The 27,022-nt window shown below is 40.6% G+C and overlaps 1 protein-coding gene across 1 annotated transcript in view; it reads right to left on the minus strand.

Annotated features, from left to right (window-relative positions):
* LOC117528620 (axin-2-like) overlaps nucleotides 1–27,022 on the minus strand; it is a 510,972-nt gene that overhangs the window by 371,089 nt on the left and 112,861 nt on the right. Inside the window, exons 13-17 of the mRNA XM_034191241.1 lie at nucleotides 20,062–20,216; nucleotides 19,342–19,471; nucleotides 19,122–19,214; nucleotides 18,015–18,074; nucleotides 14,469–14,548 (exon numbers count right to left, since the gene is read on the minus strand). Of these exons, the coding sequence (XP_034047132.1) occupies nucleotides 14,469–14,548; nucleotides 18,015–18,074; nucleotides 19,122–19,214; nucleotides 19,342–19,471; nucleotides 20,062–20,216 (518 nt within the window). The remainder of the gene's footprint in view (nucleotides 1–14,468; nucleotides 14,549–18,014; nucleotides 18,075–19,121; nucleotides 19,215–19,341; nucleotides 19,472–20,061; nucleotides 20,217–27,022) is intronic.

Raw genomic sequence — 27,022 nt, forward strand, 5'->3', positions numbered from 1 at the left:
TTTCACCGCTACAGAACACAGTTGTATCATCCGCAAAAAGGACACATCTCAGTGAACTCGACACCCAACTTATATCATTTATATAGATTATAAACAACAAAGGACCCAGCACTGAGCCCTGCGGCACCCCACATGTGACATCCCTGAGTTCAGAATTTGTATTATTGAATTGAACATACTGAAATCTGCCTTGTAAATAACTAGCTATCCATTCATATGCCAGACCTCTGATTCCATATTTCTGCAGTTTACTTAATAGTATTCCATGGTTAATTGTGTCAAACGCTTTCTGTAAATAAAAAAAAAAAACACCTATTGTGTATTGTTTATTGCCAATTGCAGTTGCTATACTTTCCACAAAGTCCATCAAAGCATGTGATGTAGTTCCAGACCTTCTGAATCCATATTGTTCTTCACAAATGATGTTATGCTTCAGTAAATAATCATTTAATCTTTTAGCAAATATTTTTTCCAAAATTTTGGAAAATTGTGGCAGGAGTGATATAGGTATATAATTAGAAAATGTGTGTTTGTCACCAGTTTTAAACAGAGGAATTACTTTGGCAATTTTCATTTGAGAAGGAAATTTACCAGTACTTAGTGACATATTGCAAATATAATTGAACGGTTTTACTATACAATCAATAACTTTTTTTAATAAAGCCATATCCAAATTATTAAAATCAGTCGATTTCTTACTTTTTGAACCATGAACCAGATCAAGTATTTCCCTTTCATGAGTACCACCAATGAACATTGAAACAGATTTGTTAAACGTTGAATTATTTACCCAGAAGTTATTAGTTGATGAGTCAATTTTACTGGCAAGATTTTTACCCACATTAACGAAGTATTCATTAAAGTGTTCAGCAATAGACTCGTCGTTATCAATCGTGATGTAGTTGTTAGTCTGAAAAAATGAAGGATAATTTCTAGTTACTCTATTCTTTTTTACTATTTCATTTAATATGTTCCATGTGTTTTTGATGTTATTTCTATTTTTGACAAGTAACTCATTATAATATGTTTTTTTACTGAGTCTCATGATATTGATTAACTTATTCTTATATGTTTTATACTTACTTTCAGCTTCCTTAGTTCGTAGTTTTATGAATTGTTTATATAGTACGTTTTTCTTTTTACATGCCCTCTGAAGTCCCTTAGTTATCCATGGTTTGTTGCTATATTGATTTCTATATATTTTGTCAACAAATGGACAGTGTTTATTAGACAAACTGGAAAAAATGGAAATGAAAGCATCATACGACCTGTCAACATCATCAACAAAAACATCTGATCAATTCTGACTTGATAAATCCTCCCTTAAATTATCAATTGTTTCAGGTGTTACTTTTCTACTCATGAATTTGATATTGCTTCGATACATACAACAACCCTCCAATGCAAAGACTGAGAAAACTGGCAAGTGATCACTGATATCACTGACCAGTAGTCCCCCACTAAGATTACCGGATATAACGTTAGTTAAAATATTGTCAATGAGAGTTGTTGTATCCATAGTTATTCTGCTAGGATGAATGATGGTTGGAAACAGTCCTAAACAGTACAAGGTGTTTATAAATGAGGTAATTTGTGGATGATTGTGAGGGTTTAAAAAATCTATATTGAAATCTCCACAGACAAATAAATGCTTATTTCTGTTGATTTTGTTGTACATTCCTAAGATAATGTCTTCAAAGGTGTCAATATTTGTCCCAGGAGCTCTGTAAATGCAACTAACAACTATGTTTTTGAAGTTTATAGATGTAATTTCTATGGTAACACATTCCATGATGTTGTCCACTGTAAATGACATGTTGTTAATGAGTTTACAGTTATAATCTGACCTTACAAACAATGCAAGGCCTCCGCCCCTTCTCGTCTGCCTATTAACCAGGAACAATTCATAACCATCAAGATATACCAGATCTTTATTATCCTCATTTAACCATGTTTCTGAAATTGCAATAACTGAAAAACTTTTTTTGGATGTTTTCAAACAATAATTAATAGTGGACAGATTACGAGAAAGACTTCTGCTGTTGAAATGTATAATTGAAAAATCTTCATCATTGATTTTATAATTTTTGAATTGTTCTTCTGTAAAATATTTGCCTCTGTCTCACAATATTCTCACTGAAAAAGGTATCAGGATCATTTTCAGATTCGAAGGGGTGGTTAGCAGAGTTATTATAATTAAATGTATCTAGACAGAGCTCCTGGGCAGAAATAAACAGATCATTATCCTTAGTCATTATGTCTCTCTTGTCTCCGGGTGTAGATGATGTGGATGAGTGGGTTGCTCCAGTCTGCATCATGGTGCTGTGATGTGTTTGAGTCCTCATACCTATTGTTCATATTTGTCCAGCTCCTCGATGTTCCTTATTGCCATAACCTTTGCTTGTTCAGGTGACCCGTTCAGTTTGATGAATATTTTACAGTTTGAAGTCCATGTGTGCTGGATTTTTCCCTGTTTCTTTAAGAAGCGTGCTTTCCTGGCGATGTTGGCATTCCGTTTGGTGAGATGTTCATTGATGAATACGTTTGTCCCTTTCAGTTTTCTTCCTTGTTTTAACAGTGCTGTTTAGTGTTTTCTGTTGATGAATCTCATGATGACGGTTCGTTTATCACCGTCATTTCTCCGGGGCAGAGGGTGGCACGCTTCAATGTTATTTAAATCCATTTCTATACCTTTAGATAGGAGGAAATCAGCAACCTGTTTTTCCACAGAGCTGACCTCCTGTTCACTGGGCTCCCCTCCGCTCTCATCTGTTACCGCCCGTGCGTAGGACCGTGGTTTGATGTGAAGACCTGTGAGGATGACGTCGTTAATTCTGGTGTACTGCTCCAATTCAGCCACTCTATTTTCCAGCTGCACCAGATGCCGGTCTTTCTCGGCGTTCTGGAGCCGTAATGCCTTCACCTCCTCCACCAGATCCATGATCGATTTCTGTTGCTGCTTCACAACAGAAATCTCCTCTGATAGAAAGTCCAGAGATTTTTTAATATCGTCACCTTCCTCCGCTGTCAGAACCTTCTTAGGCCCCATGGTCGGCTTATGGGCAGCTTGTCGATCGCCAATGTTAACAGCCTGCGTTGTTTGTCACCGGGATGGATCTGCAGTGCGCTGGTGCCGCGCGGCCTCGGTGTTTCCGCGCTGATGGATATGACGTGGCTGCACGAGGCCTCGGGGAAGCGGCACTCGTGACGCGCGGCTTTAATAACGCAGCGCACGGCCTCAGTGAATTCACCATGTTGGGCGGGCCTCGGACGTTGTTGCTGTCCAGTCGCGGGGCTAAGTTGCCGGTTGAGGTGGTATTCCCACTGTCCGGGTTGGCAAACACCGGCGTGGCAGATGGCAACTACAAACACCACCTCTGAAAACTCAGGTACAAACGTTTTGCAGCTCGCTCTGACGACACGCAGCTCTCTAGTTGACGACACCAAATTGTAATCTATTAGATAAATATGATTCAAACCACCGCAGTGCAGTGCCTTTAATACCTATGGCATGCTCTAATCTCTGTAATAAAATTTTATGGTCAACAGTATCAAAAGCAGCACTGAGGTCTAACAGAACAAGCACAGAGATGAGTCCACTGTCTGAGGCCATAAGATCATTTGTAACCTTCACTAATGCTGTTTCTGTACTATGATGAATTCTAAAACCTGACTGAAACTCTTCAAATAGACCATTCCTCTGCAGATGATCAGTTAGCTGTTTTACAACTACCCTTTCAAGAATTTTTGAGAGAAAAGGAAGGTTGGAGATTGGCCTATAATTAGCTAAGATAGCTGGGTCAAGTGATGGCTTTTTAAGTAATGGTTTAATTACTGCCACCTTAAAAGCCTGTGGTACATAGCCAACTAATAAAGATAGATTGATCATATTTAAGATCGAAGCATTAATTAATGGTAGGGCTTCCTTGAGCAGCCTGGTAGGAATGGGGTCTAACAGACATGTTGATGGTTTGGAGGAAGTAACTAATGAAAATAACTCAGACAGAACAATCGGAGAGAAAGAGTCTAACCAAATACCGGCATCACTGAAAGCAGCCAAAGATAACGATACGTCTTTGGGATGGTTATGAGTAATTTTTTCTCTAATAATTAAAATTTTATTAGCAAAGAAAGTCATGAAGTCATTACTAGTTAAAGTTAAAGGAATACTCGGCTCAATAGAGCTCTGACTCATCTTACTCTGAGTAGTAAGATGTCCTAGCTTTACGGAGGGCTTTTTTATAGAGCAACAGACTCTTTTTCCAGGCTAAGTGAAGATCTTCTAAATTAGTGAGACGCCATTTCCTCTCCAACTTACGGGTTATCTGCTTTAAGCTGCGAGTTTGTGAGTTATACTACGGAGTCAGGCACTTCTGATTTAAAGCTCTCTTTTTCAGAGGAGCTACAGCATCCAAAGTTGTCTTCAATGAGGATGTAAAATTATTGACGAGATACTCTATCTCACTTACAGAGTTTAGGTAGCTACTCTGCATTGTGTTGGTATATGGCATTAGAGAACATAAAGAAGGAATCATATCCTTAAACCTAGTTACAGCGCTTTCTGAAAGACTTCTAGTGTAATGAAACTTATTCCCCACTGCTGGGTAGTCCATCAGAGTAAATGTAAATGTTATTAAGAAATGATCAGACAGAAGGGAGTTTTCAGGGAATACTGTTAAGTCTTCAATTTCCATACCATAAGTCAGAACAAGATCTAAGATATGATTAAAGTGGTGGGTGGACTCATTTACATTTTGAGCAAAGCCAATTGAGTCTAAAAATAGATTAAATGCAGTGTTGAGGCTGTCATTCTCAGCATCTGTGTGGATGTTAAAATCGCCCACTATAATTATCTTATCTGAGCTAAGCACTAAGTCAGACAAAAGGTCCGAAAATTCACAGAGAAACTCACAGTAACGACCAGGTGGACGATAGATAATAACAAACAAAACTGGTTTTTGGGACTTCCAATTTGGATGTACAAGACTAAGAGTCAAGCTTTCAAATGAATTAAAGCTCTGTCTGGGTTTTGGATTAATTAATAAGCTGGAATGGAAGATTGCTGCTAATCCTCCGCCTCGGCCCGTGCTACGAGCGTTCTGGCAGTTAGTGTGACTCGGGGGTGTTGACTCATTTAAACTAACATATTCATCCTGCTGTAACCAGGTTTCTGTAAGGCAGAATAAATCAATATGTTGATCAATTATTATATCATTTACTAACAGGGACTTAGAAGAGAGACCTAATGTTTAATAGACCACATTTAACTGTTTTAGTCTGTGGTACAGTTGAAGGTGCTATATTATTTTTTCTTTTTGAATTTTTATGCTTAAATAGATTTTTACTGGTTATTGGTGGTCTGGGAGCAGGCACCGTCTCTACGGGGATGGGGTAATGAGGGGATGGCAGGGGGAGAGAAGCTGCAGAGAGGTGTGTAAGACTACAACTCTGCTTCCTGGTCCCAACCCTGGATAGTCACGGTTTGGAGGATTTAAGAAAATTGGCCAGATTTCTAGAAATGAGAGCTGCTCCATCCAAAGTGGGATGGATGCCGTCTCTCCTAACAAGACCAGGTTTTCCCCAGAAGCTTTGCCAATTATCTATGAAGCCCACCTCATTTTTTGGACACCACTCAGACAGCCAGCAATTCAAGGAGAACATGCGGCTAAACATGTCACTCCCAGTCCGATTGGGGAGGGGCCCAGAGAAAACTACAGAGTCCGACATTGTTTTTGCAACGTTACACACCGATTCAATGTTAATTTAAGTGACCTCCGATTGGTGTAACCGGGTGTCATTACTGCCGACGTGAATTACAATCTTACCAAATTTACGCTTAGCCTTAGCCAGAAGTTTCAAATTTCCTTCAATGTCGCCTGCTCTGGCCCCCGGAAGACAATTGACTATGGTTGCTGGTGTCGCTAACTTCACATTTCTCAAAACAGAGTCGCCAATAACCAGAGTTTGATCCTCAGTGGGTGTGTCGCCGAGTGGGGAAAAACGGTTAGAAATGTGAACGGGTTAGCGGTGTACACGGGGCTTCTGTTTAGGGCTACGCTTCCTCCTCACAGTCACCCAGTCGGCCTGCTTTCCCGGCTGCTCGGGATCTGCTGGAAGGGAACTAACGGCGGCTAAGCTACCTTGGTCCGCACCGACTACAGGGGCCTGGCTAGCTGTAGAATTTTCCACGGTGCGAAGCCGAGTCGCCAATTCGCCCAGCCTGGCCTCCAAAGATACGAATAAGCTACACTTATTACAAGTACCATTACTGCTAAAGGAGGCCGAGGAATAACTAAACATTTCACACCCAGAGCAGAAAAGTGCGGGAGAGACAGGAGAAGCCGCCATGCTAAATCGGCAAGAGCTAGTAGCTGCGCTAAGCTAGCGGATTCCTAAAAACACACAAAGTGAATAATGTGTAAATAATTTAGAGGTGATTCAGCAGAGGGAGTGCTTTAGTTAAGGCACGTGAAGATTACACTGTGAAACAAATCGTTATCTAGTTATCTAGATCAATCTTATTGCGCAGATTAAACAGCTAACAGATACAGCAAAACACCGCTGTGCTCCAGAACAGGATACAATACAATACCACAGTGAGAGCCAACCACCAGTAGAGGCAAGCAAGAGTCACCCAGCAGTCACTAAGCAGACATCATATTTACAATTCTTGAGGTCAGAAACCCTACATAAGTGCTTTTATGTGTAATTCTGTGACCTTTTTGTTGGCCAGTAATAAAAATATTAGTTTTTGGGTGGCAGCCATTTTGAGTTGTAAATTATGGTGACACCACTGAGAACTGGTTTCGGCTTCCAGCAGATTTTAATTCAGCAGGTGAAAAACTACAAGTGTGCCGAATTTTATGCTTGTAGACTAGGGTGTAACAATAAACAAACATCACGGTTCGGTACATACCTCGGTTTTGAGGTCACGGTTCAGTTAATTTTCAGTCTAGTAAGGGAACAGAATGCAAAACCTAAATTTGCTTGCTGTTTAAACCAACACTTTATTGTAACAATATACAAACAGGAAAATAAAATAATTGCAAAGTGTTGCCTAGTAATAAGTTAAATAAAATGTTCTCAAATAAACGACAAATGCATGAAATTTTATAAAAAATAAATTCCTAGTAAACAGCTTTAAACAAAAACTTTCCACAAGTGGAGCACAACGGTTCCAGCATGAAGCCCTGTTCAACTTTACTCAACCGTCATATTTTTTGCCATAAAAATTAACTTGTCCAAAACTCACCCTCTATAAGGAATTTTTTAAAGAGAATTAAAGTTAAAGAATCCCTTTACTTTTATACAATTTATTGTATTTTCTATCTCTTTCTATTAACTGTTTGTTTAATGTTTGTTAATATATCTTTTTAAATAAAATTTTGAAAACAAAAACGTTGTGAGAGAGGCAAAAAAGTGATTAAAACCACCTTAAAAATATTTAGAACCACAAATAAACTTGATTTGTTCATTTAATTTGCCATTAAAATTGGCCATCACTTCTTAAAATAAAATAACTTCTCAAGCCTGGGGATTCTCAAAGTCTGGGGACTATTTAATCACAGCGCAGCAAATGAGGTCAGTAGGCTGAGTGAGTCCGAGTGAGGTTTACCATTCAATAGTGTTTGAACGTGGAGGATTGTAGATATCCTTCTGCTCAGTGCTTTACAGGCTGCTGCAGCCTGTAAAGCACTGGAGGGGAGACCCGCTGCTGCTCGGTGACAACACAGACTTTTACTTTCAGTTGCCAAACATCAGAAAAGTCTCCAGTAATGCAGGAAAAGTAGCTAGATTTTTCACTAATCGCTTTTGAGAAAATAAGTCATCAAGAGGGTTTGGAAAGTCGCCAGAATTAGTGAGAAAGTCAGCAAGTTGGCAACACTGAATGTAAACACACGCAATGCGAACTCACCCGTGCACAGCCCTGTACCGAACCGAACGTCCCGTACCGAAATGGTTCAATACAAATACATGTATCGTTACACCCTTATTGTAGACAAATCTGCACAATCTGATCCCTAACAGTCTGGACTAATAATACAGTGGGTGTTTTCACTCTTTCAGCACCTTGGACAACAGTACAGCCTCGAGGCTTATATGAAAATGATGTGTCAAGTCCGCACAAGCAATTTTATTGTTATAGTATTAAATGATTTTCATGAATAAAGCCATGCAAAAATGTACACAAAGTGCATCCAGGATTACAGCTGGTGGCACCAATAGCTGTTGCCACAGCAGCAATGTCTGAGAGTCTTGGACCTGCACAGGCAGACAACCTAACCTGAACATGAATGAAGCAATATTGGCTGTGCTAATATAGAAACCCCGACATTGTGACGTGAGGTGGCAGAGGCGGTCGTGGGCTTCCTTTTATACACACTCCTGAACTGCATCACACGCTAGTCAGCAGTGACTGGTGTGTGCTAACCATCTGTGTTACAGGGGCGGCCTGTACTCCTGGCTTACGGAGGTGATAATTTGCAAGTCACATGCACTCCACAAGCCCTGAACAATGATCAAGTGCATCAGACATAAGCTTGGCATGGGATTACCGTGCAATATTGCCCACGCATTGTGCAACAGGCGTGCAGCCTGTACATGACAAGTACTATGCCCAAACTCTTTCACACACCATCTCCAACACGTGCTGCAGGTTGTGAGTGTCACCTAAGGGTGCATGCAGCATGGCCTGACTTCATATGGGGACAGTGATTCAACACAAATGTGGATCGGTACACTTTAGCTTTTAGGTCCCTAGTTTAGAAGAAGAAAGTAAGTTAGCCAATTCCATTTAGTCTTCCAAACTTTCTGGATGGAATGATACAGATTGGTTCTCTGTTGTGTGCTGTCCACTCTTAGCACCTCCCACACAAAGAGGAGGCTGACCCCGCAGGAGAGAAGGACAGCAGCGACTTGCTGAAATGTTGCTGACTGAGTTTACAAGTGATGAGTTACAAACAAAACAGAGACAACGTTATTTTAAAATTGATTTTTGAACATTTTGAATGCATGGGACAATGCACAGGACATCCACACGCATTCTCCAATGCAGGTCACTTCTGGAATGCACATTCTTCCACACTTGGGGATGTAGTACATATTATATAGTGCATTGTTTTGCATCAGGATGGCAGAAACACAAACCCTGCAGGATATAGATGCTAATGTGAACAGATTTTCCTTCCAAGTGCTCATAGTAAATGCTGCTTGTGCTAGTGCAAACTGAGCTTAAGGTCCAGTTGAAATTCAAATGGAGATACTACAAGCCTGCACTGCACCTTAGCAGACACATGGTTTTGATGAATCTGTTTGATGCCAAGCAGCAGGAAGCGGTAATGGAACAGTACAAGGCAAGCTTCACAGAGAGAAAAGAAAAGGTCAAATCTACAACAGCTGTTTTTCCATAATTTATCCATTCATGTGCTGTTTTTAAAATACTATTTGGATGTTATTGTTGTGAAAGTAAGCTGTTCCTCAGATGACTTTGCTCTCTCTCAATGTTTTTCTCCCTGCAGTGCATCTCTCCATCACTGTGCTAACGCCCTGCAATGATCTGAAGCAAACTGTCATAAAAGAGGAGAAACTTGTTTTCTGCACTGATTTGTATTTCAATCCGTTTGTGTTGCTATAGCAACACAGTCAAATCGACGTGGCGATACTCATTTGCATGACAGCAGAGGGCGATTTCTTTTCAAACTGGAAAGTAGAAGTGGGTCATGAGTGCAGATAACAGTTACGCATGTCAAAGAAGAAAAAACAATTTATGCCAAATTTATCACTGGCTGTTATTGTCTTTTTATGCAGGACAAATGAAGATTTGTTCATTAAAAAACATACTGATGTGCTTTTAATAACTAACTAAATAATAATAATAATAAAGACTCATAAGTACATGCAATATAGCAAATATCTGGCACATGGAAGGCATGTGGAGCAGTTCTACTTGTTCAGTTTTATCACCCATCCTCCCATCGGCACACACCTCTATGTGCAGCCTTGCTTTGACTTTGAAGATCTCCTGGATCAGCTTTAAAGGCCGTCAGTGTTGCCACGGCAGCAGGCAGGTAGCAGACACCAGGCTGTGTCAGTGTGTGTAAGGAGTCTAAGTATTTAATTAGCGAAGAGCCGGATGAGCCACTTTGCCGTTTCTCAGTGTTTAACTATAAACGAGGGAGTGACTGGCTTGTACCAATGGGCATAATTTATGCACAAACAGATCTCTTTGCTGTGTTTAAAAACTGTCCTCTGTTGCCGGGCTGACAACGACAGGAACAAATAATAAGTACGCAGAGCCATCAGTCTCACTTTGCAATCTTTGTGCTGAATACTAATTGCTGCAAAATGGGAAAAATATTTGCAAAAGGAAGAGTAATAGCTTAAACATTTTTCATATTAAATAGTTTTTTGTTAAAGAGATTAAAAAAAAACAAAAAACATCATTCTTTAGAAGCCACTTACTGTCTTTAAGTTACTGATGAGGAAACTTTCACCGCAACTCATTTATTTATAAAGAAACATTTACTCAAATGCCCACACGGCAGTCATCTCAGGTATTATGATGTAACAGAGAACTGGCTTGTAGTATTTGTTTTTTTTTTTTTTGTGACAATACTCACGATTTGGCTCCAAGGCTTTTACTCGAGGATTGGATCATATCAGATCAACAAAAAAGGGGATACAAGTATAACTTTGCTTTTCCACAAGAAAATCGTGAAAAGTCTTCACACACGTTGTCCTCAACCTTCACGTGCCAAACCTACACCAGCCTGCCTCAAGACGAGTGCAAGGCAGCATTGGTGGTCTGTTTTTAATATGCTCTGTTTACACTCATCTGCTTTGTTATCCTTTCAATCAAACTTTACATAATTGCGAGCATGTTGCCTGTGGGGATCCATGGGCTATAGATTGGGTAGTGTTTATAAAATAGGTGACACTTTTCAAGGGTGGTGATAAATTATGCAAAGTTTCTATAATAATTTGGAATGGCGTGTGAGTCAAGAATGTTTAGAAGCTTAGACCTCAACAGTTTTTAGAGGAAAAACTCAACCCTTTTAGTTCCTGTTAATTACGTTATTTTTTAAATGTAATTTACTGTCTGAATGTATTTATAAATTGTTTAGGTTCTTGTTATCATACACACAATCATTATTATCATGATTATTATTATTATTATAAGTAGTAGGATCATTATTATCAGTATTATTATTATTATTATTATTACTTTATTTTATTATAACTTCTATTTTGTCATTTGATTTTTAAATGGACCACAATGGAAATAAGTCTTTTCACTTTCATGGCTCGATTTCATAAAGCAGTCTAATCTTTTAGGCCACTAAACTTACTTACTCGACTATGGTTAGTCACCCAACATTAGCCGTCTAATCACCGTTTCACATTGACGGCTAAACTTGTAGATTAGCCAGTTTTATGTTAGTCCATGATTTTTACGGCCATAGATGCGTCACGAGTGGCATTGCCAAGAAGCGCCTCCAATGCGAGAGAGTTTTGTTTACTTCCGGGTTGGTCGCAACAGCAATGTGTGTTAGACTCCCACCTGTTCTCACGATGTATATGTCCAGTCCTGCCCGCACCCGCTAAACTCTGCGAATTCATGCAACATAGTAATAGAGATGCACTGATTTTTTGTCTTCTCCCTTCTCCCAAAAGAAAACAAGTCATTTAGGGTATTAATAAGAGATTTGTGGGACTGTTTGTTTCATTTCCCTGGTTTGTATGTCTTTTGGCACACTGGTCAGAAATAACGATCTTATTTCATTGTTTTCATTCAGTTTCATATGTGTGCCATATATGAGCATGCAGTATTGCTACGGTAACTCTCGCTGCGAATGTGTCTGTCTCTGTATGTGTACCCATTGCTGTCCGCTCAAAAGTGCCAAACTAACATCAGTCTTCATACGGGACAAGGTCGACTTGGAGAGGTGGATGGTGTCACCAATAACCTGCTGAAAGGTCCCAGAAGCACCATTTATTAGGTAAGACACTGAAGCCTTGTCGACTAAAATAAGATTAGCCTCCTCTGAAGCAGGCTAAAAACTTTAGTCGGGTAGTAAGCAAAACTTTACCGGACTAAGCACTGTGTGCAACAACTAATGTCTAATAGATTAATTGATTGAGTTTAGTCAAATAAACAAGATTAGACAGCTTTATGAAACCGGGCTCTGATGGTTTTCTTTCAGTAATTGCCAGTTATGTGCACAAAAAAGTCTAAATCATACATGCACACATACACCCCTTCACATCAGGCCAACGTAGAATTGCATAATGCGGTGTACCGACTACACTGTGCTTATGCATTCCTACGTGGCAATACGCTGAAGAATGCAAAAGGGTCTGTGAAATGGACACAAAAAATGAATATTTCATTTTTTCGCGGACATTTGACGTAGACCACTGGACGCAGTGCTCTACGGCAGTTTCACAGAGAAACTGAGGAGACCTGACACTGTTTGGTATGCTTATGTATTTTGGGTCAAGGATGAATGCTGTGAAAAAAAAAAGTTTATAGGATTAATGAACGGTTGTGGTGCAATGTACCATGGGAGTTTGGCATTTTGGGGTTTTAAATTTTATTGCGGTGCATGTTAGTTTCACAGTGTTGTTAGTGTTACTGATTTATTGTGTTTTGTAGTTTAATTGGGTTAGTCAGTTTAGATAAGTGTCATGTTGCCGTTACCATGAGGGACAGGTGTAGTGCCTTCGTTGTCTTCCATCACCGTCTCTGCTTGTTGGTATATAAAAATAAAAACATCTGCTTACCGCAGAATGCAGAAAAGACAAAAAGCTCTGGCTAGGTTCTTCCACGCAGGTCACCACAATATATTCAAAGAGAAGTGGTGCCTGTGTAATTTAGGCATGTGGACATTAATTGATACAAATCAGTATCTAGATATAAACATGCGCGATCCGAGTGCATCGATTCAAGTGACAGGTTGTATTGTGTTGCATCCCTCGCTGCCTGCTTGCATCGATTTTTTTCCGAGGTACATTGAATGCACCACGGATGGTTCAGGACACCAGGGTGCCCGTTGTTTTGAGGGTGTTTATTGAGAAAATAATTATTTCTCTACGTTGATTACAGAATGCAGCGGGACTGCCGTCTGCTTGAAGCAACAAAGCTCTGTTTTGTGGGACTACGTGCACAGCTCCAAAGAGCTGCACAGATTTCGGTCAGAATTAATAACTTCAGTGCAAATTGCCATTTTAAATGAAATGACACCTCTTTCCGAACATTATAATACAAACAAACTACAACTGACCAAACCCAGGGTGTTGTTTTTCAGTTTTTTATGAATTACATCCTGACATGCAGTGCAGCCGGCTGAGCTCAGGTCAGAGTCTATGGAGTTACATTTGTGTCAATATCTGAAAGGAAATGCTTTTGACAAAAACTACAGATTTTGTTTGTTTCTATTTATGTCCAGAGATCTAGGATCCACCATGTACATCAAGGATCCAGTGACCATGTACAGATTCTATTGATTTTTATTTATGTCCAGAGACCAATTTCATATTTATTTACTATGTTGTTGTTTCCCATTCGACTGCTCCCGTTTTTTGTTGGGGGTCGTCACAGCGGATACAGCCAGATCCGTACTGGTATTTGGCACAAGTTTTAAGATGGATGCCCTTCCTGACGCAATTCCAGTGGAACCTGGAGAAACACATACAGCCGCTGGTGTCCCAAAGAGGTCTCCCATCCAAGTGCAAAAAAAAAAAAATGTAATTAACAGGAAATAAAAGAGCTGAGTTAAGTTAAAACTGAGTTAAATCTGTTAAGGTCTAACGTTCTAAACATATACTGGACTCACACACCATTCCAACTTATAAAAACCTTAATTTATTACCCCCGTTGAAAAATGTCAGCTACCTATTTTATAAACACTACCCAATCTAGGGCTCATGGATCCCCATGGTGCTAGTGATATATTAAGATATTATGTTAAATTAAATTATGGTGTAAAGTGCACAGACTGTGTATTTGGGGTGTATCCAACTCCGTTTTGCCATTCACACAGTGTGTAAACTGAGCACAATTAAGTTTGAGGGTGCAAAAATCAAGTTCAGGTATGGTGGCATATGCTGGTGTTGAGCACTCCAGCATCCACCCCGCTATGGAACCACCTTGGCTCCTGGATGGCTTACACATACGTAGACAACTGGCCCATTCCCACCTTTAGAATGTAACCTGACTGTTACGGTATATGCCCTGTACTGTTTATGCAACTACAAAATAATTACTTGGTACAGTAGTGCTCAAAAGAACACATTTGGGTACAAGTAACCCCAAACAGACATACATCAAAGTGTTTTACCAATTCACTGAATTTAAAACAAAAACAAAAACCCCCAAAACACTGCATTTGGTGATTAGCTGTACCCATTGCACTTCAGTTCACTAACTCACAGTTTTTGTTGCTTGTTCTCTACAAGAGTCTGTGTACCTGAATGCTTCCTCTAGTTTGGCTATCTTCTTCTTAGCCTCTGCTCTCTCTTTCTCTGCCTCGCTGCGGATTGCCAAAACCTGAGCGAGAGAGAAAATGAGAGAGAGAGGGCGGGAGTGTAAGAACAGGCACCATCAAACATCACTCATCAAATCTCTCCCGCCAATGACCTTGTACAGCTGGTCTTGTCTCTTTTCACTATCACCCCTTCAAAAGAACCTTCTGAGCCCATCTGTCTGCACTGAGTGCCCCAGAATGCTGGATCCATGTATGGTCAACATAGGGGCCTTTCTTATGTCCAGATTAATTACCACCATGTCCTTTACATCTTATATTCAACACCATAGCACAATACAAAAAGGATTTTTTTTTTTAAATAGAAAAAAGTGAATGTGTGACTTTTGTTTTCATCTCCTGTCAGTTTGGAAGGACAGGACAGGGATAAAGAAGTTGGAAAAGGAAACCATGCTAATACAGTCTGTGTCTTGCCTGATTACAAAGACAGACTCCAAAAACAGAACATAGTGGTAGTAGTACTATGAAACAAAGATGAAGAAGAAGGATGTATCTTTATTTGGCTTTAAATTAGCTGCTTTCTCACCCAGATTAGAGAGCACAAAAGTGTAGGCTGACTGATATATTGGCGAGCTGACGTTATCAGTTAACGAGCCAAAATAAGAATTTCACCAACATACCTGTATCAGAGTAATTTTTGCAGATATAAAAACTTTTATTTTAATGACTAAACAATGCTGAAATACATCTTGGCTGTTGGAAATGTTGTCAAGATGTATTTTTTCCAGCAGAGATACTTCAATGCTATTGTTTACAATACTGTCGATCATGGCTGGGACACTCACCACCCCTTGATCACATTAGCCAAGAGTCAACGGCGAAAGGGCAAGCTGCAATTCATTTTTATTCAGAGTGGTCGTTATGCTTCCAGTTAGGAGGGGCCAAAGTAGACGGGAAGCCTGTTTTATGCAAATACTGAATGATGTGACACGGCAACTGCCAATCCAAGTGAAGACGGCATAATGTATGTTGGATGGTTGTTGGTTTCTAACTATTTACAATAAAGTTCATGTTTAAACTGTAAGACACCAAGCCTCAATTACATTTCTTTATCATAAGGGTTTGATCATGATATGTGAGGAATTAAGGACATTTTTCATGTTTATATTGGCAGATATATTGGCATCGTAAATTTTTTACTCCCCAATACCTGTATCAGCCACCTAAAAATCCATATCAGTTGCGCTCTACAGAAAACCCAGCGCCTATCATGCAGCTGTAGGCCTCCTACAGCAGGCCTACCAACTCAAAAATATGCATGCATACAATTACTGCACTTTCAAATGATTCAAATGGGTCGTCGCTCCAGTGCTGTCAGGTATATTGGGTAACCCACAGAGCTGACATATTGTGCAATCACTGAAAATAATGCAAACGCTACTATTATCATCATAATGTTTCCTGTGCTCAGTTACAACTTTAATTTTATTGGTAAACCTTTGATTGACATATGCTGTAGCCAATCACCATTAGCAACTTTTTTTCCTCAACCTTATCTGCATTGGTATTTGTAAATGCGCTGGCCTGTTAGCTAGCTATAATATACTGCTTTACAGTGAATCCCTGCCTTACTGTATGGTTCTGAGATATGGACATTAACCAGTGTCCTTAGGTGATGACTGGATGTCTTTGATATCAGGTATCATTGGTAGGATACTTCAATACCCCTGGAATGACTGTCAAACACATGATTACCGAGGGACACTCAAATGAGAGGTATCACTTGCATCATGAGAGAATGTCAGCTATGACATTTTGGGAATATGGCAAGTTTCTCTGTACATGATCCAACACACAGGTGCCTCAGTGGTAAGGACCCCAGTAGCTGGAAAAGGCCAAGGGCACACCCACATTTCACCTGGCTGTGGCAGATAGATGTGTTACGTTTGGGAGCCAGGAAGTCTAAGTGAACCCCAGAAGCAGCCAGCCAGGACTTAGACGTAGTGATACAAAAACCAAGGTGCTTTAATAATCCAAAGTGATACAGTGTACAACATAATGAGATGATATGAGCAGACAGTGAGGGAACCAGAAGTAATGGATAACAAAAAAAAAAAAAACAGGAGCACCACAGAGAAAGAAGACACCAAAAATACTACAAGAGCTACAAGGGGAGGTCTAACAGCCATAACCATATCTATAACAATATAATAGACCTGCACCCAAACAGAAAGCCAAGGAGTGGCTTATAAAGACTAAACTGATGGACAACAGGTGTGCAGAAAACAAGAAGGCGGAACAACAGATGCACGTCAATGAACAGAACACAGTGAGATACAAAAACAAAACAGGCAATAACCGGAGAAGGAATGCTAAAGCTAACAACAAAGGGTGAGAAGAAAAAAATAACTAACAATAACCAAGACCGCAGACAAGAATACAGACGCGGAAATAAAAGACAATCATGGAGGTGAATGAAGCAAGAACGAACATCACAGATAACAAACCTACATGACAATCAAAACCAAAAACATGATACAAACCAAAACCCAGAATACCACAGAACAAAAATTAGTAACAAGGAATTAACTTATATACACACGACACAGGGGCAAGAACGGGGACACACATATGCAAACGCGACATCTGACATACACAAGACACAGAGGATGGATGGAGGCAACGAGCACCACACACACACGCACGCACGCACGCACGCACGCACGCACACACTCACACACACACACACACACACACACACACACACACACACACACACACACACACACACACACACACACACAGGGAGACAGGTGCACACACAGTGAAGACTCAAACATTAACCAAGGGTGTACATACACATACTTCAGATAAAGATGTGACAGAGCACACATGGATGAGAGTCGGGCTTGTACACGCCCACACACACCTGACACCGACATGCACTGGAGGTACGCGCATACACTACAGATACACGACATGCACAGGAGGCGCATCCCCACACACACAGGCACATGACTGACAGAAGAGGGGGACTGCGTAACATACAGACATATAATGATAGAACACCACACAGGGAACAGATAAGATCAACACACACACAAACACGGCACAGAGAGATAAATCCACATGACCGGACCGACCCACAACAAGATGGTTATTTTGGAAAGGTAAGGATTGACTGATTGTCTTCCTGTGTGGTTGCCATCCAGGACCTGTGGCAATTTCATGGTGTGGGGGATGCAATGATGTGCAGCGACACATGGCAACAGCGCAACTGACCCTACCCTGCAAGATGCCTCAAAAGGTTGTTGTAGATGTTACAACACATCAAGTTCTGCTCCACTACCAACTCGACACGTACATGCAGAGCTGAAACTGTACAAGAATGTGCTGACGTAACATCTATGAGAGAAGTCTGAAACAAGTGACTTTAATCTTTCACTGCCACTTATCCATGAACACGTCGTACATGACACTTTTTTATGCAATAACAATAAAAAATTAATAAAATCTGAAATCAGTGACTACCTTTTTCTCACAGCTGACCTGTAGCTCATCTTTTTCTTGCTGAAAACTGATCTCTTGTTCCTGAAATGGAGCACAGTAGAGAAGACATCGCACAGCAGTTTGTTAGGAGTCAGGACTTTAAAGCTACAGCATGTAGGATCTAGTGTCATCTAGTGGTCAGGCTGTAGATTGCGTTATGGTGTTGCTGGTCATGAACTTGGTATTCTTCATGTTTTCATTCTTTGGCGAATGGGATTCATGCTCGCTCGCCTTCTCTTGTGTTTAGCATTAGGTATGATCCTGTTGTTGTCGTCCATTCAGCTGCTCCCGTTTTGTTTGGGGTCGCCACAGCGGATATAGCCAGATCCGCATTGGTATTTGACACATGTTTTACGCTGGATGCCTTTCCTGATGCAACTCCAGTGTAACCTGGAGAAACACACACAGCCGCTGGTGTTCCAAGGAGGTCTCCCATCCAAGTACTAACCAGGCCCTGCATTGCTTAGCTTCTGAGATCTGACGGGGTCAGACTGACACAGAGCAGATCGTTGCATTGGGTATGATCCTGCATTTCACAAAAATGAGGGTTCTCAAACTTTTTAGTGAGCACTAGCATCCAGTAGACTTTTTCCTTACCACTGCCGCATGTGTGCTTGCTCTAGGGGTTGTTAGATCTTACTTGTGTGAAGTGCCTTGAGGCAACTTTGTTGTGATTTGGCACTATATAAATGAAATATAATGAAATGAATTGAAATTGAGTAGACGGTGTATAAGAGAGCAACCACTGATTCTTCCTCTTTTTTCAACAATTTTCTGGCTGCACTGCAAAGTGTGAAAGACAGAGTAATTATGTCCCTTTTTTGTTACTGTATCAACATAGCAGTCCAGCATGAGGGGCCCCGCTCAAATGTAGATATGAAGGGCTCATTCAAAGCATTTGAAAACATACTGGTTTGTTGGTACACGTAAATATACACTGATGAACAAATGGTTGTGAATGCTATATTCCATTTCTGCTAATAGCTACCTCTTAATCTTACAAACTATACCTTAAAACCATCAATACACACTGCACTTTTAAGGCATCAATAATAAGCAGTACTGGAAGCAACAGAAAGCAAACTGTACCCGGATTTGTTTGTGCCGCTTTTGTTCACTGGTCTGAAGCTGCTCTCTGAGCTGAGAAATGGTTTTCTCCAGATCGTCTATGACTTCCGAGGCCTTGGAGGAAGAAAGCCAGATACAAGATAACATTTGTCAGTAATAAAGTTAAACTGGTTATTAAAAGGGCAGTAAATTCAGCTATCTTTGACTACATCAATCAACAGTAAATGTTGCAGGTTCGTACTTTAGCAGCAGATAAAGTATGTTCTTGCTGGAAGTGGTTCATGTCCATCTCATGTTTGGCTTGAAGTCTCCTGACGGTTTGTTCATGCTGCTCTCTCTGCTGCTCCTTCTCCTTCAGTAGGACCACACTCCTGCACAAATACAGTTTGTTGATGTTTTTCAGCATTAATTAAATAATTTGCATTAATTAAATAATAAATTAATCAAATATTTATTTTGTCCAAACCAAAATGCAAATCTATTCAATGATGCAAAATGTTAAAACGTTTCAAATATTCAAAGTGAAATAAGCAATGGATGCTTTCTTTAATAACTTACTTAGATGCTTATTTAATAAAAAAAAAAAAATTCTAATCAAGTATTATTTCAGCACTGTTTAAATGTTCCCATAATCTATTTCAGTAAAATGTCTGCAGTGTGTATTTTATGTTTGACACATATTTCTGTAACTTATTTATGAGACACACCAAAGCCAAATTTCTATCACATTGTGTTTTGGAATAATCTTCACAGTCATTCACATGTTTGGAAACCTAGCAAAGTGGGGGGGAAAAAATCCCAGATGTGAGAACCCTTACCAGGTCCACTGTCACTCAGTAAGTGAACAATAACAAATAACATAAAATATGGCACAAGCATGAGGATCGTTTTTTCCCCACTCTCTCATTCCCTCCCTCCTTTCATCCTCTTCTCTCAGATTCCTTTTCAAACAGATCCAGACCGTCTGCTGGCCTCCTGCAGTTCAGCGCTGAGAGATGCAATGTGGCTCTCCAACTGGGCCTTCTCCTGGGTCAACTTTTGACACAACGCGTTGCCCTTTTCCACCTCCACCAACTGGTGCTTCAGCTGCACATCAAGCTCACGAACCATTTGTTCCTGAAGTACAAGAATGTATAGATGTCACTAAATCATAGTGTATAAGGATGCTCCCTGCAAATATTATTCATTCAGCCATTCAATTTCTATACCTACTTATTCCAGTTAAGGGTCATGAGAGATCTGGAACCTATCCCAGCAGTAGGATGATTTCATAAAGGAAATAACCTTCTTTAAATTCCATGTATGCCTCTTAAATATTAGAAATTGTACAACCCCAATTCCAATGAAGTTGAGACGTGTAAAATGTAAATAAAAACAGAATACAATGATTTTGTACATCAATGATTTATGCAAAGCTTCAGATTTGTTTAAAGCAGTTCTCTTTGCAGACGATACAAACCTGTTTTGTTCAGGAGAAAATTTGCAACAATTATTATCTGATTTAGAAATTGAAATAATTAAGTTAAAGAGATGGTTTGATATTAATAAATTATCACTAAATATGTCTAAAACTAAAATAATGTCATTTGGAAATTATAAAAGACATACAAATTCAGTTAAACATATACTCAACAAAAATATAAACGCAACACTTTTGGTTTTGCTCCCATTTTGTATGAGATGAACTCAAAGATCTAAAACTTTTTCCACATACACAATATCACCATTTCCCTCAAATATTGTTCACAAACCAGACTAAATCTGTGATAGTGAGCACTTCTCCTTTGCTGAGATAATCCATCCCACCTCACAGGTGTGCCGTATCAAGATGCTGATTAGACACCATGATTAGTGCACAGGTGTGCCTTAGACTGCCCACAATAAAAGGCCACTCTGAAAGGTGCAGTTTTGTTTTATTGGGAGGGGGATACCAGTCAGTATCTGGTGTGACCACCATTTGCCTCATGCAGTGCAACACATCTCCTTCGCATAGAGTTGATCAGGTTGTCAATTGTGGCCTGTGGAATGTTGGTCCACCCCTCTTCAATGGCTGTGCGAAGTTGCGACGACGAACTGGAGTCAGGTCGAGACCCCGGTGAGGACGACGAGCATGCAGATGAGCTTCCCTGAGACGGTTTCTGACAGTTTGTGCAGAAATTCTTTGGTTATGCAAACCAATTGTTTCAGCAGCTGTCCGAGTGGCTGGTCTCAAACGATCTTGGAGGTGAACATGCTGGATGTGGAGGTCCTGGGCTGGTGTGGTTACACGTGGTCTGCGGTTGTGAGGCTGGTTGGATGTACTGCCAAATTCTCTGAAACGCCTTTGGCGACGGCTTATGGTAGAGAAATGAACATTCAATACACGAGCAACAGCTCTGGTTGACATTCCTGCTGTCAGCATGCCAATTGCACACTCCCTCAAATCTTGCAACATCTGTGGCATTGTGCTGTGTGATAAAACTGCACCTTTCAGAGTGGCCTTTTATTGTGGGCAGTCTAAGGCACACCTGTGCACTAATCATGGTGTCTAATCAGCATCTTGATATGGCACACCTGTGAGGTGGGATGGATTATCTCAGCAAAGGAGAAGTGCTCACTATCACAGATTTAGACTGGTTTGTGAACAATATTTGAGGGAAATGGTGATATTGTGTATGTGGAAAAAGTTTTAGATCTTTGAGTTCATCTCATACAAAATGGGAGCAAAACCAAAAGTGTTGCATTTATATTTTTGTTGAGTATACAAGGGGTAAACACAGAATGGGTCAAAGAATACATTTTTAGGTAGCATTATTGATGAAAGAATGAATTGAAAAGCTCATATTCAAAAGAAAGTATCAAAGAGTATTGCAGTGTTAAATAAAACAAAGAATGTTCTTGATTGCAAAGCACTATATACTCTGTATTGTTCATTGTTTGCACCCTACCTGACTTACTGTGCTGAAGTTTGGGGCAACAATTATAAAACATTGTAAAACAATTATAGAAAATTATAAAACATTTACATTGCAACCATTATTCATTCTCCAAAAAAAAAAGCATTAAGAACAAATCACAATGCAGGTTATCGAGACCATGCCAACAAATTGTTCATTAATTCTAAAATATTAAAACTCCACGATATGATTGCATTTAAGACTGTTCAATTAATGTATAAAGTGAAAACTAAGCAACTGCCTTTTAGAATTCAAGAATTTTTCAGAGAGGGAAAATATAATCTAAGGGGCTTGTATTATTTTAAAATTGCAGGTGCTCGGACGACCAGGAAAAGTTTCTGTGTCTCCATTTGTGGCACTAAACTATGGAATAAACTGAAGGAGGAACTCAAGCAATGTTCAAATATTATTCAGTTTCACTATCAATAAGAAATGATGTTCTCTAGATGTGACTGATGAAGGAAAATGAGTTTGTGCTCTATGAGTTGCTGAACTGTGAATGCAGTTTGTTCGATGACATTGGAATTGTGCCCTATGAGTTGCAGTGACTGAGTGGTTGAAAAAGGGAGGGGAATAAATGGGATTTTTGCCCCCCCTCTTTTTGGACTGTATAACGTGATGGATGTATAATTTTTTATATACATATGTACAATTTTTATTTCTTTGGTTAATGGGGTAGGCATCTACAAGCTTTGCTTCTATGTAACCCCTTTCGGCCACATGGGTGCACTGTTGGACTATTTTCTATTTTTCTATGTTGGACTATTTTCTCTGTTTCTTTCTTTGTATGTTTTGTGAATTGCTTGGATCCATGTGTGCCTAAATAAATTAAATAAATTCAGTTCAATTCAATTTGCAAATCCTTTTCAACCTATATTCAATTGAATACACCACAAAGACAAGATATTTAATGTTCAAACTGATAAACTTTATTGTTTTTGTGCAAATATTTGCTCATTTTGAAATGGATACCTGCAACATATTTCAAAAAAGCTGGGACAGTGGTATGTTTACAACTGTGTTACATCACCTTTCCTTCTAACAACACTCAACAAGCATTTGGGAACTGAGGACCCTAACTGTTGAAGCTTTGTACGTGGAATTCTTTCCCATTCTTGCTTGATGTACGACCTCAGTTGTTCAACAGTCGGGGGTCTCCGTTGCATTTTGCGCTTCATAATTCGCCACACATTTTCAATGGGCGACAGGTCTGGACTGCAGGCAGGCCAGTCTCGTACCCGCACTCTTTTACTATGAAGCCACGCTGTTGTGCCACGTGTAAAATGTGGCTTGGCATTATCTTGCTGAAATAAGCAGGGACATCCCTGAAAAAGACGCTGCTTGGATGGCAGCATGTGTTGCTCCAAAACCTGGATGTACATTTCAGCATTGATGGTGCCATCACAGATGCGTAAGTTGCACATGCCATGGGCACTAAAACACCCCCATACCATCACAGATGCTGGCTTTTGAACTTTGCAATGGTAACAATCTGGATGGATGGTCTTTTTCCTCTTTTGTCCAGAGGACACAACAGCCATGATTTCCCAAAACAATTTGAAATGTGGACTCATCAGACCACAGCACACTTTTCCACTTTGTCTGTCCATTTCAAATGAGCTCGGGCCCAGAGAAGGTGTTTCTGGATGTTATTGATGTATGGCTTTCACTTTGCATGGGAGAGTTCTAACTTGCACTTGTAGATGTAGCAATGAACTGTGTTAACTGACAATGTTTCTGAAGTGTTTCTGAGCCCACGCAATAAAAACCTTTACACCAGGGGTGGCCAAGTTCGGTCCTCGAGAGCCACATTCCTGACACTCTTAGTTGTCTCCCTGCTCCAACACACCTGAATCCAATGAAAGACTCGTTAGCAGACTTTTAATGAGCCTTTCATTGGATTCAGGTGTGTTGGAGCAGGGAGACAACTAAGTGTGTCAGGAATGTGGCTCTCGAGGACCGAACTTGGCTACCCCTGCTTTACACAATGATGTCAGTTTTTAATGCAGTGTCGCCTGAGGGATGGAAGTTCACGGGCATTCAATGTTGGTTTTCGGCCTTACCTCTTACGTGTAGAAAGTTCTCCAGATTCTCTGAATCTTCTGATTATATTATGGAGTGTAGATGATGGAATCCCTAAATTCCTTGCAATTGAACGTTGAGAAACATTGTTCTTAAACTGTTGGACTATTTTTTCACGTTCACAAAGTGTTGATCCTCACCCCATCTTTACTTGTGAACGGCTGAGGCTTTTGGGGATGCTCCTTTTATATCCAATCATGACACTCACCTGTTTACAATTAACCTGTTCACCTGTGGAATGTTCCAAACAGGTGTTCTTTGAGCACTGATCAACTTTCCCAGTCTTTTGTTGCCCCTGTTCCAGCTTTTTTGAAATGTGTTGCAGGCATCCATTTTTAAAATGAGCAAATATTTGCACAGAAACAAAAAAGTCTATCAGTTTTAACATAAAATAATTATGTCTTTGTGGTGGATTCAATTGAATATAGGTTGAAAAGGATTTGCAAATCAATGTATTCTGTTTTTAATTTACATCCCAACTTCATTGGAATTGGAGTTGTATTTCAACCATTGCTTTTGTGACATTCTGCACAATTACAGGTGGTGGAAGACATGCACTGTACAATTAAGCAGAGGGAATATAAACCAGTAAAGCATAAAAAAAGTTTGTAAAAAAATATAGTCAAGCCATCAAGGTGCAGATTTTAGAAGTCTGTTTTGTACCGCAACAATTTAATAAATTAGGATTCAATCCTGAAATAAGCAAACACCATATACTTCAAATTATGTGGTACTACATGTTATCAAGAGTATTTAACAAAAACAAAAATAAGAAAATGTAACGATATTACCCTGATTTTGGCCTCTCTTCAGTGGGTTCCTATTCATGTTTTAAGGTTTAACATATAAAATCCTAAATGGACAAATTAAACCTTATGTACTGGCCCGTGCTCTGAGTGCGCTGCAGGATTACTGTGTGTTGTTCCAAAGGTAAAAAGGAAGTCAGCACGTCACAGAGATTTTTTCTCACTGTGCACCATTTCTGTGGAACACTCTGCTCATTGAGATAAAACAACCTTGGAGTCATTTAAATTCCAGAGTCACATGTGGCTGCCTCACAGCAAGTTGGTTTGTGGGATCACTTCCCACCTGATCCTTTCTGTGTGGGGTATGCATTTTCTCCCCATGTTTGCGTGGGTTCCCTCCATGTATGCCGGTTTCCTCCCCCTTCCAAAGACATCCAGATTAGGTGAATTGGTGACTCTGAATTGATTGTAGGTGTGTGAATGTGTTTGTCTGTCTATACATGTTTGTCATGATCACTGGTATATATATTTATAGAGTCAAATGGTTGGTTCACGCGTCTAGTGTGTTGGTGAAGTGTGCACATACTAGCAATGCTGCTTTGCCGCACCATGAAAAGGCAAGCTGAGTACGTAAGTCTTGCCCCATCAGTATATGGCTTCTCAAAAGTAAGTCCTACGTGCCTCCACAGTGCCTCCTTCTCGGCGACGCCCGGTAACAGTGACCTCTTGGACATTGGCTGAACTGCAAGGAAGAGGGGAGGAGGTTTGGCCCCTTAGAGCTTATCCCTAAATGTGTGGGTTTGCAGGCTCACCAGCGTGTGGCTCAACCCCCTGCTGTCCCCAAACCAAACTTCCAACTACGGGCAAATAGTACCACTGCCTTGTGGTGTCATGGGAGTGACAAAGACCAAGGGAGTAAACCCTGACAGAAAATCCGGAGTGGAGTCCCAAAGGCGGTTTGTCAATGCATTGCATCACCTTCCAACAATTCCGGCAGCAGCGCTGGTGTCAACCAGATAGGGTCATCTTTTCCTTTGGACACAGCCAGCAATGCTGAGAGGGTATTCAGATGACTGGGGATCCCAGAATCTCCATATCATAGACCAGGACTGCGCGCTGGAGAGGTCACTCCAGTGCCACCGCCAGCAGCAGCTACAACATGGTAAAACAGCGGTTACAAGTTTAAGCCCAGAGCAGATTGGCGTAAGCTCACATGCGCTACAGGTTGTCTTCTGATGGTGGGAGGGATCATTGTGTCCTCCTGGCTAGTTACCGCCTGCCTCAAGCTGGGCAGCCCCCAGCCAATAAGGTGCTGGCCCACCACAGGCCGCCCACTTCAATGGGTGCTTGGAGAGAAGGCCAAAAGCCGAAAGACGTACTGTAATTTTTGCACCAAGTAACAAAGGAAAGAAGTTAGATTCACCAGCCTTGAGGCTGGCAACCTGGAATGTCAGAACTATGTGTCCCGGCCTCTGCGATGACCTCCAGCAAATTAACAATGCCAGGAAAACAGCAGTCACTGACTGCAAACTAAAGAGACTCAATGCTGACATAGCTGCGCTACAGGAGACAAGGCTTCCCTCCAACGGCAGCCTTAAGGAGAAGGACTATATGTTCTTCTGGCAGGGACAGGAGCCAGATAAGCAAGGGCTTTAAGGTGTCTACTTTGCAGTGCGAAACTCGCTCCTGTCCTCTGTCAAACCACCAACTGCGGGATCAGTTCGAATCCTCTCCCTCTGCCTCACAACTTCCTCTGGACCAGTGAACATCCTTAGCGCCTACGCCCCCACACTCTGCTCTATAGTTGAGGCAAAGGAGGCATTCTACGAGGAACTCGAGGCCAGGATTCAAGAGATTCCCAAAAAGGAGCGTCTATTCCTGCTTGGTGACTTTAATTCCTGAGTTGGTGCAGACCAAAGCTCCAAGCCCCAATGCATCGGACACTTTGGCATTGGTAAGTTCAACGTCAGCAACTACTCGAGCTTTGCTCCTACCACGACCTCTGCCTCATTAACACTTTCTTCCCCACCAAGCCACAGCACCGAGTGTCTTGGAGACACCCCAAGTCCCATCACTGGCACCAGCTGGACCTCGTCATCACCAGTAGATCCCTGCTGAACCAGGTGCTCATCACACACAGCCACCACAGCGCTTGACT

This window comes from Thalassophryne amazonica, chromosome 16, assembly GCF_902500255.1.
Source record: "Thalassophryne amazonica chromosome 16, fThaAma1.1, whole genome shotgun sequence".
Taxonomy (NCBI): Eukaryota; Metazoa; Chordata; class Actinopteri; order Batrachoidiformes; family Batrachoididae; genus Thalassophryne; species Thalassophryne amazonica.